We start from the raw sequence: 12272 nt of genomic DNA, 5'->3' as shown, positions 1-12272 counted from the left end.
GTGTGAACACTTTTTGGAAACATGAACTAAAAAATGGAAGTCTAGTACATTACATTAATTTCGAAAGTTTTGAACTTTTTTGTGTAACGAGATTTTTTTGAATTTTCAGAATATTTAAAAAAAACTGAACATTATATGGAAAGGCAAACAAAATTTGAATATTTTGAAAAAAAAATAGAAAAGGAAAAGGAAAGGAAATAAGAAACCAAAGAAAGAAAACAAACAAAAAAAACAAAAGATAAAAGAAACAGAAAAGAATTTGAAAATCTGAAGAGCACAAAGGAAATAGAAAGAGAAGAAAAAGGAATTGAAAAATGAAATAAAAAAACATAAAAACAAAGAAAGAAGAAATAAAGAGAAAGAGAAAAGGAAAGAGAAAAGGAAAAAACTAGTGAAAACCGGTTCAAGAACAGTTGACACCAGATTTTGGCATGGTCAAAAAAGAAGATTAAGAAGGCTTTAAATGAAAAGTGCTCAAATTGAGAAAGTTCCGTATCATCAAAAGGAGAAACTTTGATATTTGGGCCGTAGTCATCCGATCTAATCTCTAAGGCCGAAGTTGTGTTTGAAGTTTTGCATTCAGAACACTATTCGGCTGATTATGCCTCCAAGATGGACTCATATGAGTAATGTTTCTACACGAATTGTCTTCGTCTTGTCGAGACAATCTATTTCGATATAAAAAACTTCTAAATCGGAGTTCGTATGCAAAAGTTAGAGCCAAAACAGTGTGCTGCATAAGTTTGGCCCGGAAGTTCCGGGCAAAACTTCCGGGGAGGTTCCGGGCTAAACCGAAAGTTTGCACGCGGTGCGCCCCGGAAACTGGAATTTTAACATTATTTGCAGATTTGCGAGGCCGATTTCGACATCAAGATGACTTCGGATGAAAAAATGATCAACTGAAGAGTTTTTCTCCATTGCAAGATCTACAACTTTGCTTTTGGGACCATCGTCATCCGAAGTAGTATGCGGCCTGCAGATTCAGTGCAAGAGGGCTACTTGATATAATTTCAGTCCGGAAGTTCCGGGCCAGACCGGAAGTTCCGGCCCTCGTAGTCCGGGTTAGGGTAACTTTTGATGATTTGGACGTGATTTGAGTCCTTTTCTTGTACGGGAAGTCCATCCGCCTCATGTATATGTAAGGGGTGAAGGCCGATTGAACAACACACAATCGAACAAATCATATACCACTTTTTACCTTTACTTTCATCTCTCTCCCTCGTTCTTCTTCTTCCTCGTTCTCCGTTCGTTCTTCTAGTTGCAGGCCGACGATCCACGAGGCCCTAGGGGCGATCAGGTCGACCTAGGGCAGCCCATAGCCGCCGTGCGTCCAGACAAGGTCCCTTCCGGGCGTGTGGGATTTCGGGTCCTCAAAACCACCCGCCGAATTGCTTACGTACCGCGCTTCCGGACGGGTCTCCTTCGACGTGAGCTGCGGTGCATCACCCTCGGCGTTGGAGGTACATGGTGACGTGTTCGTGTGCCCAAAACCGGTCAGGAACCTTCCAGAAAGTACCCAAAACTAAATACTGTAGCGCGTGTACTATCTCATAGTTGGGCCGCCCATCTTGATCGCTAGGTCGCCAGCCTCTGTGCGTTAGCTCGACATTCTGCCGCAATGAGCGTCCGTTAGGATATTCCGCTATTATGTTCAGCCTCGCGTGAAGCAACGCCCATAATAGGCCGCCAAGCGGGGACCACAGGCCTTGAACATGTTTTTTTCTTTCATTTTCTTTTCACATTATGCTTTGTATTTTTTAAAAACTTTTAAATATACCTATTATAAAAATTACTTTACATACAGAATTAGAAATGATAATCATGCATTTGAAAAATGTTACCTGTGTATATAAAAATGTTTATAATATATACAAAATATAAAATCTATATGGAAAAAATAGACATCAAAACATATAGACGAAAATACTAATCATGTATTAAAAACGTTAATTTTTTTTATTAATTTAGAAAATACATTGTATATAAATAAAAGGTAGTTATAACAGATTGTTTTAAATAAAAATGTTTAACGTGTATATAAAAATGTTTGAGGTGTATACCAAAAATGTACAATGTGTATGCAAAATGTAGACGTAAAGTTTATGTAGTATAATAAGTTAATAATGTATTTTAAATATGTTAAATTTGTGAGGAAAATATTCCTGATGCACACGAAAAATATAGACTGTGTATGATAAAAAGATAACATAAAAATATATGTATGTAAAAATGTTAATAATTTATTTGAAAATAATTTAACATACACACAAAAATATTTCGTGTATTTGAATAAATGTTAATTGTGTATACATTTTTTCCTCTTCTATACGAAAAGAGAAAGAAAAAGTCTGATGAAAACAAAAAATCACGAAGAAACCCCAAAAAGAAACAAAGGAAATGACAGAAAAAACCCGAAGAAATCCCATGCACAAGATGGAAAACAATGAGTACTGAGAAAAAATAAAGAAAAATGTTGAAAATTGGTAGAAAGCAAGAAAGAAACAAAACTACGAAAAAAGAAAGAAAAGGAAAAAAATAGTGTAAACAAAGAGAAATGAAGAAACGAAAAACCAATGAAAACCATGAAAAGAATGAAAAAAACAGTGAAAAACAAAGAAACTAAACAAAACCGATAAAGAAACAGAGAAAACCAAAAGAAAATGAAAACAAGGAAGATACGTGTATGTCGACCACCACGAGCAAATGACTTGATCACAAACTGCGAAAAACGGAAGAAAATGGGCCGTCACAACAATTACATGTGGTGGAAAGCCTCAGACGAGGGGAGCATATATCTCGGTTTAAGAGGGATGTAGCTACCGCGCATAAAGCGATACATATCAACACCATCTCTGTTTTGTGTTAAAAAACACCATCTCAGTTTTCCCCTCTCAATCAAAAGGAAAACCAACCTCTCAGCTTTTTTTTTTCTTCAAGAATCACCATCCTCTCAGCTGAGAGTGTTTTGAGGCTTTGTTTTATTTTTGAGCGAAGTGTTTTGAGGCTTTGCTGTATCTGAAATGTCAGGCCCAGCATAATCTCTTTGGGCCTTCATGTAGTATCTGTCTGTTTAACAGGCCTGGCCATAAAGTAAAGGCCCGGAAGCCCTCAGCCCTCACTTGCTAAACAAGTAAGAAACTTTGCTCCAAACCCCCCGGCGGCGCCGTCTCCTCCTCCCGCACCTCCGCCGCCGCGTCTCACGGGAGCGAGAGAGGCAGCACAAGACGACGACGACGGCGACCGCGATGAGGAGGCACGCGCTCCAGCTCGTCGCGCGCGCGGTGCGCGCCTCCGCTCCCCGTCCCCATCCTCCGCGCCATCCCCATCAGGTGAGCACGAGCCCCGCCCGTCCCAAATCTGCCGTTCCGCCGTTCCTCTTCTGTCGCTAAAGCAGCGCATGGGTTTGTCTGTGCGTGTCTTCTTCGCGCGGCAGGTCGCCGCGCTGAGAGCGTCGACGGGTTTCTTCTCGACCGAAGCCGCTGCAGGCGCGTCTGCATCTGCTACTGCCGAAGCGGCGCAGGGCGGGTCGAAGTCCGCTGCGGCTGCGGCTGCGTCTTCTGGCGCGGCGCAGGCCGCTTCGAAGCCCGCGGCGGTGGCGTCGGGCTCTGACGGCGGTGGCGGAGGGGGCGGGCGGGATGGGAAGTCGCAGCAAGGGGACTCCGGGAAGTCCGTCCGAGGAGGGGTAAGCTGTGTTTCAGACGCCCTCCATTTTTTTTTACATATGTGCTTTGCTGTGTGATGCGGGTTCTGAATCGGAATTACTGAAACCTCTGTGTTACCACATCGTGGAACTGAGAGATTTAGGACAACTTCTGAAAACGAGGCGCCAGAAATGGGTCATTTCTGTCTTCTGTCATTGGAAGTGCTAGCTGCATATGCGCTTTGCTGTGTGATGCGGGTTCTGAATCAGAACTACTGAAACTTGTGCGTTGCCGAAATGTGGAACCAAGAGATTTAGGACTAGTGATCCTTTGAATACGAGGCACCAGAATTGGGCCATTTCTGCCTTATGTTATTGAAAGTGCTAGTCGAGGAGTAATTCTCAATGGTTATGTTGCTTGCTTGCAGCCCGTCTCGTGGTTGAGTTTTCTTCTGCTTCTTGTGACCGGAGGAGGAATCATAGTCTACTACGACAAGGAAAAGAAGCGTCACATTGAAGGTAGATTACTATGGTGAGTTAGTGTAGTTTTATTTTGTGTGGATCTACCATATATGGGGTTTGTAATCATGTTTCAACTCGCAGTACTGGGATATTAGTACTGCCAAGAGAAACTTTATTGCGATGCCATTTCAGATAGAAAGTTGGAATGTATAGCGGTTCCATATCTTTGGAAAAGATATATATAATCCCAGGCAGCGTAAGGCTTAAGGGGGGGACAGTCTGAGATGAATTTTACATTGATAGCAATTTAATAATTTCCTCTTTTGATTCTTGTAGTAAAGCACGATTGGACGAACTGACAGAACAATCTATTTTCGATGCCATATCTGCAGATTAATCAGTTCTGATGTTTCTGACTGTAATACTCTTTCACCCGAGAATCGGGTATTTCTAGCTGCTACCCTATCATGTGAATATGCAGAAGAGTATCTTATTTTGCTTCTTTTATTTACTAAAGCTTGAATCAACTAACTATTTTTAATGCTACATCTGCTGATTAATTAATTATAATGTCTGATTATCAATACTCTTTTGCCTGCGGAACAATAATTCTAGCACCATCCAACTCTATCATGTGATCACGCAGATAGTTACTCATACCAGTCATAAGTCCATTTAGGTCCGATATGCTGGATGTTAGTATGTTCTGCTATTTTATCTGTGCATTTTGACATGTTCCTTCACTTGAATGAGAAAAAATATATTTCGAATATGGGGGAGGCCAATGCTACCATGTCTTTACTAACGTTTTGTGGAAGTGCCATCCATGTGCAAACAATTTACTCCTTAAACTTCTATATTGTTTAATCTAGCGTGACTAATCTCTTGTCCCTTGTTTCTCAGAGCTGAAGAACAATACGAACTCAGTAAAGCCAGCACAAACAGTAGGAACTGCTGCTATTGGTGGTCCATTCAGTCTTCTAAATCATGATGGGAAAGCCGTCACTGAAAAGGATTTCTTGGGTAAATGGACGCTGCTATATTTTGGGTTCACACACTGCCCTGACATCTGTCCAGATGAACTGCAGAAGATGGCTGCTACTATTAATAAAATCAGTAAGTCAATTGGATCTTGCTTTGACTAGAACTGTTGTGTGCCGAGTTAATCATAAAGCACACTTATCTTCTTTTGGTCAAGCTAATTTTTTTATTGGGCAATGAATCAGTTTAATTGTCAGTTCATCACTGTCTCACTGTTAACCTGCAAACACTGTTTTTATATGAAAATTATATGATGCTGCACATATGTATATTTGCAAATCTCTGTTGGCGCATGGGCATGGCAGAAGGAATTTGTGTACCGCTCATATCTTTTACATAATACTCCCTCCGTTCCTTTATGTAAGGTGTATTTTTTTGGGTGCGGTCACCAAGACACACAATTGAGAAGAATTTTGGACGAAAATAATCTTAACTATTTAGGTGGTTAGCAGCTTAATTAGCGGCAACTAATAAGCAGTGACCTAATGACACGCAGCTAAATCCTGCTGCATTGGAATAAAATCAATTCGCTGGGATGGAAGAGAGAGAAATGTGAGTGCATGCAATCAAGGAGAGAGATTCTTTTTTTACTACCTTCCAATTTGCGATCTCATACTTCTTTTTATGGAAGGCACATACTGGATGGTGGAGTTTCACAAATGGAAACTGAGGAGAGAAATACACCTTACATTGTTAGATTTTTATGAAAAATAAATACACCTTATATAAAGGAATAGAGGGAGTAGATAATACTGGTGATCGCTATAGTACATAAATGAATTGGTTGTTTTTCCCCTTGCTGAAGCCAACCCCAATAAATTTGATTACACAGAACACCTCAACTATGTTAGGTCGGATGTTACCCAGCTACCCTGTATTGTGGAAATATAACTTTAGAGCCCCAACGAACATTAGGATGTGATTGTTTTGTCTGCTTTAGACTTTCAGCTACATGTACATCTGTACTCATCTCCTGTATAACACATATTGTGCCACAGTGGAGTTTCAGGATATAGTTTGATTTGTCGTAGTCTATGTTTTTAAAGCGTCCCTAAGGCGACGCCTAGGCGTCGAAGCGCTCCCCCTCCGCTTTGGAAAATCGACCGCTTTGGGCGCCTAGGCGTCCAAAGCGCCCGCCTAGGCGCCAAAGCGCCCCCCCTCCCTAAGGCGGTAAGGCGTCGCCTTAAAAACATAGGCCGTAGTTAAAGATTCCAAAAAGGACAAAAAATGAAACAAAACAGCACTAGCAGACATAGATCTTTTTTTTTTGTTTGTTCAATTTTTGGATGGTTTCCATGGATATCATCATAAAGTTTTGCTTTCATTTTCTTCAGAGGAAAAGGCAAAACTAGAAATTGTGCCAGTATTCATCTCAGTTGATCCTGAAAGAGACACTGTTGAGCAAGTCCATGACTATGTTAAAGGTACGCAATTTCTAGCAGTGGTGGGTTGCTCATTTGTATTGCTTTCAGCTGTGATGTCAAACTACTGTCACTTGTCTGTGTTGCAGAGTTCCATCAAGATCTCATAGGACTAACTGGTACCTCTGATGAGGTGAGGAAGGTTGCTCGTGCTTATCGAGTCTACTATATGAAGACAGAGGAGGAGGGTTCTGACTACCTTGTTGATCATTCAATCGTCATGTATGTAAAAAAGTTCTTAACATTTTCTATTATTTTATCACTCTCCTTTGATTTTTTATGTTATATGTGATCTGCAGTAGATATGCACTAATCAATAGGATAGCAATTTTACTGTATACAGTAACGAAACCAAAAGTAGAAGACCTCCATTAGAGGGAAAACAATTAGGTCATTCTTGCCTTTGCCAGTTCTCGAACCAAAACGTCTGATGGGCCAACTTGCCCTGTTCAAACGGGGACTTGACCTGGCATACAACATGCTGTTGTCCTTTGTAATAAGTCCAGCTGCAACTAATTAATGTGTCTCCCAAACTGAACCATTCAAGCAAGCAATATTTGTTGGGTGCAAACCCATGTGGCACCCATTATAGATCATACTCGTACTTTGTTGTGATGAGTGATGATTATAGGCTGTCCAGGTACACCGTGGACTCTGTCGCTGTCTCCATTAGTGAGTTGTTCTTCATTTTCACTAACTTTTGTATCCATCTACTATAATGAGAGTTGATTATGGTGTTGACCGTACTTCATTTTAAGTTGTTGAGTCGGGAGATCATTAATCATGTCTAGTAAGTGTGTACCACCAAAGAGGTATTTTCAGCCTATCTATCACGAAGCTGAAATATCATGATGCAAAGAGTAGGGACTGCTGACTACTCCCTCCGTTCCTAAATATTTGTCTTTCTAGATATTTTCAACAAGTGACTACATACGGAGCAAAATAAGCGAATCTATACTCTAAAATATGTCTATATTCATCCGTATGTGGTAATCCATTTGAAATGACTAGAAAGACAAATATTTCGGAACGAAGGGAGTATGTTTACCGAGAATTAGCAATTAGCAAGTTGGTTGTTGGATGTTCGTTTATGTAAAGACTAGGTACCCTTTTTTTCGCGGGATGTAGACTAGGTACCGACCTGATGTTCGTTTATGCCGTCATTTCGCGTTAGTGGTACATGTTAAATAAATGCTGACCGTATGGCCATCTACTTGTACAGGTACTTGATGAACCCGAAAATGGAGTTTGTCAAATTCTTCGGGAAGAACTATGACGAAGACACCCTGGCCGAAGGCATCATCAAAGAGGTCCGAGAGCACAAGAGGAGCTGAGCAGAAATCACGCGCACCATTTCGTCTTGTTGCCATTTAGAACTTATTATTATATCCTTAAATAAACAAATTCTGACTCCGTTGCTGCTGCTACTAGTTCACGCGTTTTCACTTTCCCTTATTTAAATCTTGATGCCTCTTTTGTTGTGGCAGATTTTGTTGCACCGGCACTGTTTTGCTATAGTGCCTGACAACTGAAGGTGCTCTGTTGAGCGATGTGATTGTTCAGTACTTTGACTCTTGTGTTATAGGATTGGAGTATCATCAAAGAACTAGCTATGAACAGGGATGCGTGAAAGCTTGCTATCCATGTGTTAAAGCCATGAGTTGGTCGCGAGATCTTATGACTTTCATCTCTAATCTACCCAACTTGTTTGATACTAAAGGCTTCGTTGTAGGACTTTCATCTCTAGTCTACCGCCACGTCCGATTTTCATTAAAGAAAACCATGTAGGATTTTCATTAAAGAAAACCATGTAGTTCAGAACATTTCTACCAACACTAGCCCTATTGAAGGCGGAAATCCGCCGGTGCATCCGGGAGCGCGCGCTCCTATACGTGAAAAAAATATATGTGCATGTCACGTCAAGTTTCGGAGAAAACTGATGATTTTTGTGGCTTTTGTAACAAAGACAAAAGGATGTCTTGTGAAAAAACAATTTTTAACACCGGATTTTGTCTTTTTTTCACACACAACACATAAGTTGTCGGTTATTTGCGAAACAACTTTGTGAGCATGTACAATATCAAGATGTATGTACCATATTTCTGTTTAGAATTATCTGACATTTCAAAATATGTTTAAAACAGATTTTAAAAATCAGGAGCACGCGCTCCCATGTGCCAAAACGCTACTACCTCCGTCTAGGTGAATAAGTCATTCGTGCAGTTCTAGGTCATCGATTTGAAAAATTAAATATGTGTTATATGTCATGAAAAGTATATCACTAGATTTCTACACGAAAGTATTTTCTAAATATATATTTTTGTCACATATAATACATACTACCTCTCTCTCAGTTTACAGGGCGTGCGCGTGTCCCTAGGTCATCAATTTGACCAACCTAATACAAGTCATATATTACAAAAAATATATCAATATAAACTTCAGATGTTCTATTTTCAAACTGTATAATTTTTGTGTTATATAGTTTATATTAAGGTGATAAAATTGGCAACCTAGGTATACGCGTAGGACTTATAAACTGAAACGGAGGTAATACTTAGTTAAATCGTCGATCTAAAACTACGCGAATGACTTATTCACCGAGACGGAGGTAGTACTCTCGACTGAAGGATCCATCACTGACTGGGTCACAGGTCGACCACGGTCAGCGCCACTACATACTACTCCCTCCGTCCGGGTTTATTAGGCTGTTCGTAATGGGAGTATCATAGGTAGTATCATGCATGCCAACTAAGCAATTTTGATGAAGTGGCATAGAATTAAATGAAGAAAGAGAGGCTTGAGTATCATATCATGATACCGTATCATATTAAATGATGTGCTACTTTGTGTCATGCATGACAATAAATATAGTTCTCTATGATACTAACATATGATACTATGCATTAGGGATGTAGTATCATAGACTAATATCATATGCATGATACTAGTATATGATACTCCCCATTACAACCAGTCTTAGGCCTAAAGACAACTTCTCTTAGACCAAGACACATAGTAATTTGCTCACATTAATTCTTCCATTCCACTCCCAATGCACTCTCTCACATGCATGCAGCCAATGAAAAAGCACACATGAAGTGTATTAAGGCCCTGTTTGGTTCATAAGTCCTAAGATTTTTTCTAGTCCCAACTAAAAAGTCCCTAGTCCCTAAAAAGTCCATCCCTGTTTGTTTCCAGAGACTAAAAAGTCTCTAGTCCTTTCCTAGAGGTTATTAAATGACCATGTTGCCCCTAGTATATAAAAAAATAACAATCAAACAACATCATGGGGTGGCGGGCCAATGGATGCATGGAGGGGCATTGTTGGAAAAGTCCCAAAAAAGACTCTTCATTTAGTCCCAAATGCCTAGTTTAGTCCCTAAAAAGTCCCTCCCGTTTGGTAAAAAAGTCTCTAAGAGGGACTTTTTTCTAGTCCCTACACAAAAAAGTCCCTAGAAACAAACACCCCCTAACTTTTCAGCCATGACACCAACAACAATAGCTTTCAATACAACCAATGAAATGGTTGCATGCATGCACCTTTCCAACGCGGGTCTTTATAAAAAGGGACATGCTTGTGATGCTGAGAGGCCTAATAAACCCGGACGGAGGGAGTAACATTCAAGATTCAGCATGTACGACTGTTCGGTAAAAATAAATACTCTAGTCAAATGTCAAATGTGCCCGGTTCATATGTTGGCATGGAAAAATGGCATGAAGAAAAGCCTCTGCGCGTGGTTTGGTTTCTTCACGTGGAATCGATTGGCTGTCACGGTGGGCAGGCACGTTCCTCCGCGGCGCGTTCCCGTCGTCCGTGAGGAGCGCGCACAGATTCAGGCGGAGACTTTTTCACATGCAGAGCAGCCCCGTGTCGTGGTCTCTGCGCGGCCGGCGATCGAGACGAGACGTCTGCCACGGCTGCTCTGCCGCGCTGCGCTGTCAGGTCAGACCTCACCGCCAGTCAAGGCGGCCCACGACGAATTCGTCCGGCGAGGCTCGGCCGCAAGTTTGAACCGAACCCAACTGACCCCGACTCGCACACGCGTATTGTTCGTTTCCGGAGGAAGAAAAGGCGTGACACGGACAGGCTAAAGCTCGTGTCTTCTTCTATTCACGACCGTGATGCAGCAATCGCATAATCTTTGTGGGCTACATAAATAAATAAATGGAGTAGTATTTTTATTTTCTGTATGCTTGGTCAACATATAGAGAGGTTTGATTTAGAATTTCAACTAAAAACTTCTGGTCTGTTCATCATCTGTCTTGCAACGGCAAAAATTACATCTAAATTCATAGAGAACGCAGCGACAACTACAAGCACCGGAGCGAGCCAGAGATGCGCCGCCGCTATCGCCCCTCACTCACCAGAGCGGGGCAAAGCTTGTTGTAGCAGACAACCAACAACTCGTCCTGCTAAGACCTCGCATGACCGGTGCATCAGAAGAAGAACCGCCGCCGGTGAAGAGAAGCGTACGTCGGAAGGATTCAAGTTGTAAACTCACGAGTAAAGACAACATCCAGCATCAACGGTGATCCGCTGAAGGCCAACACCGACTGAGTCCCATGATATATGCCGGAGACACACCCCCTCATGCCCTCCGACAACGTCGGACGCATCGCTGGGGCAACCTTAGGTAGACAGTTTCTACGAGGGACTTGTTCCATCTTCAAGGAAACCCTAATCACCTAGATTGTCGACGAGAGGGGACGAAGGGAGACAATGGAAAAAGAAATATAGAACACCATGGATTGTATTTTTGAACTATATAAATAAATGGAGCGGTATATATTTCTGTGTATACTTGGTTAAAATATAGAGAGGTTTGATTCTAGAATTTGAATTAATTTGAAGCAGAGAGTGAGTAACAACATTGGATTCGCTACAAATTGAACGTCATACTTTCTATCTATCATGGCAAATCAATGAAAAACATTCGATTTGGCATGATAACAACATGATTTGACACAAAAACATTACCGATAACAATTGATTTTACACCATTTTTTTATAGAATCCGAGAGACACGAGTTGCTGCATTTATTTGTAAACAAAGATTCTGCAGCCTTTGAATTTGAATCGCACAGAGCACCCCCGCAAAATAAAAGTAGTAGAAACAAAAATCAGACGGGGTAGGCTGCCAAGTGTCGATGGACATTTCTCGGAACCCGAAAAGTCTAAATCGGAAACCGCGAGCGAATACCGTTCGTCGCTGGATGCTGTCCTCTCTCGGAACACGCGGCGCGCTCCTCTCATAAAAGCGGCAGCAACCCAACCCTCTGTATCTGTCGACGGTGCCAGAGCCAGAGTCCACGCTCCGGAAGAAAAAGACACCGCCTTTCTTCGCTCTTCTCCTCCCCCTCGTGACACCACTGCACAGCAGGGAGAGACAGATGGCGATGCGGGCGCCGGCGGCGGTGCTGCTTCTGGCGGTGGCGAGCGTGCTGGCGGCGGGCGCGGCGGCGCAGTCGACGGGCACGCCGGCGTGCGCGTCCAAGCTGACGGGCTGCGCCGGCTACATGAACGGCACGGACGCGCAGAAGCCGCCGGAGACCTGCTGCGGCCCGCTCCGGGACGCCGTCAAGAACGAGAAGCCCTGCCTCTGCGCGCTCTACGCCTCGCCCGAGATCTTCAAGGCCTTCAACATCAACGTCACCGACGCGCTCCGCCTCTCCAAGCGCTGCGGCGTCTCCGAGGACGTCAGCAG

At 42.2% G+C, this 12272-nt stretch overlaps 2 protein-coding genes across 2 annotated transcripts in view; both read left to right on the top strand.

Moving 5' to 3' along the window:
• Positions 1 to 3140: 3140 nt before the first annotated feature.
• LOC119332060 (protein SCO1 homolog 1, mitochondrial-like) lies at positions 3141 to 8208 on the top strand. Its single transcript, XM_037605235.1, has 7 exons — positions 3141 to 3329; positions 3434 to 3682; positions 4069 to 4159; positions 5006 to 5218; positions 6478 to 6567; positions 6654 to 6786; positions 7787 to 8208. Exons 1-7 carry the CDS (start codon positions 3246 to 3248, stop codon positions 7896 to 7898), a joined length of 972 nt encoding a protein of 323 aa, XP_037461132.1. The 5' UTR covers positions 3141 to 3245; the 3' UTR covers positions 7899 to 8208.
• Positions 8209 to 11841: 3633 nt separating this feature from the next.
• Positions 11842 to 12272, top strand: part of LOC119333796 (non-specific lipid transfer protein GPI-anchored 2-like) — a 3470-nt gene continuing 3039 nt past the window's right edge. Inside the window, exon 1 of the mRNA XM_037606560.1 lies at positions 11842 to 12264. Within this exon, the coding sequence (XP_037462457.1) occupies positions 11959 to 12264 (306 nt within the window). The 5' untranslated portion in view covers positions 11842 to 11958. The remainder of the gene's footprint in view (positions 12265 to 12272) is intronic.

This window comes from Triticum dicoccoides, chromosome 7A (assembly GCF_002162155.2).
Source record: "Triticum dicoccoides isolate Atlit2015 ecotype Zavitan chromosome 7A, WEW_v2.0, whole genome shotgun sequence".
NCBI classification, from domain to species: domain Eukaryota; kingdom Viridiplantae; phylum Streptophyta; class Magnoliopsida; order Poales; family Poaceae; genus Triticum; species Triticum dicoccoides.
This window is presented reverse-complemented; position numbering and strand designations above follow the sequence as displayed.

Coding starts and splice junctions, on each gene's coding strand:
- LOC119332060 (XM_037605235.1), top strand. CDS start 3,246: ATGAGGAGGCACGCGCTCCAGCTCGTCGCGCGCGCGGTGCGCGCCTCC. Junction 6,568..6,653: donor AGTCCATGACTATGTTAAAG/GTACGCAATTTC, acceptor TCTGTGTTGCAG/AGTTCCATCAAGATCTCATA. Junction 6,787..7,786: donor GTTGATCATTCAATCGTCAT/GTATGTAAAAAA, acceptor CTACTTGTACAG/GTACTTGATGAACCCGAAAA.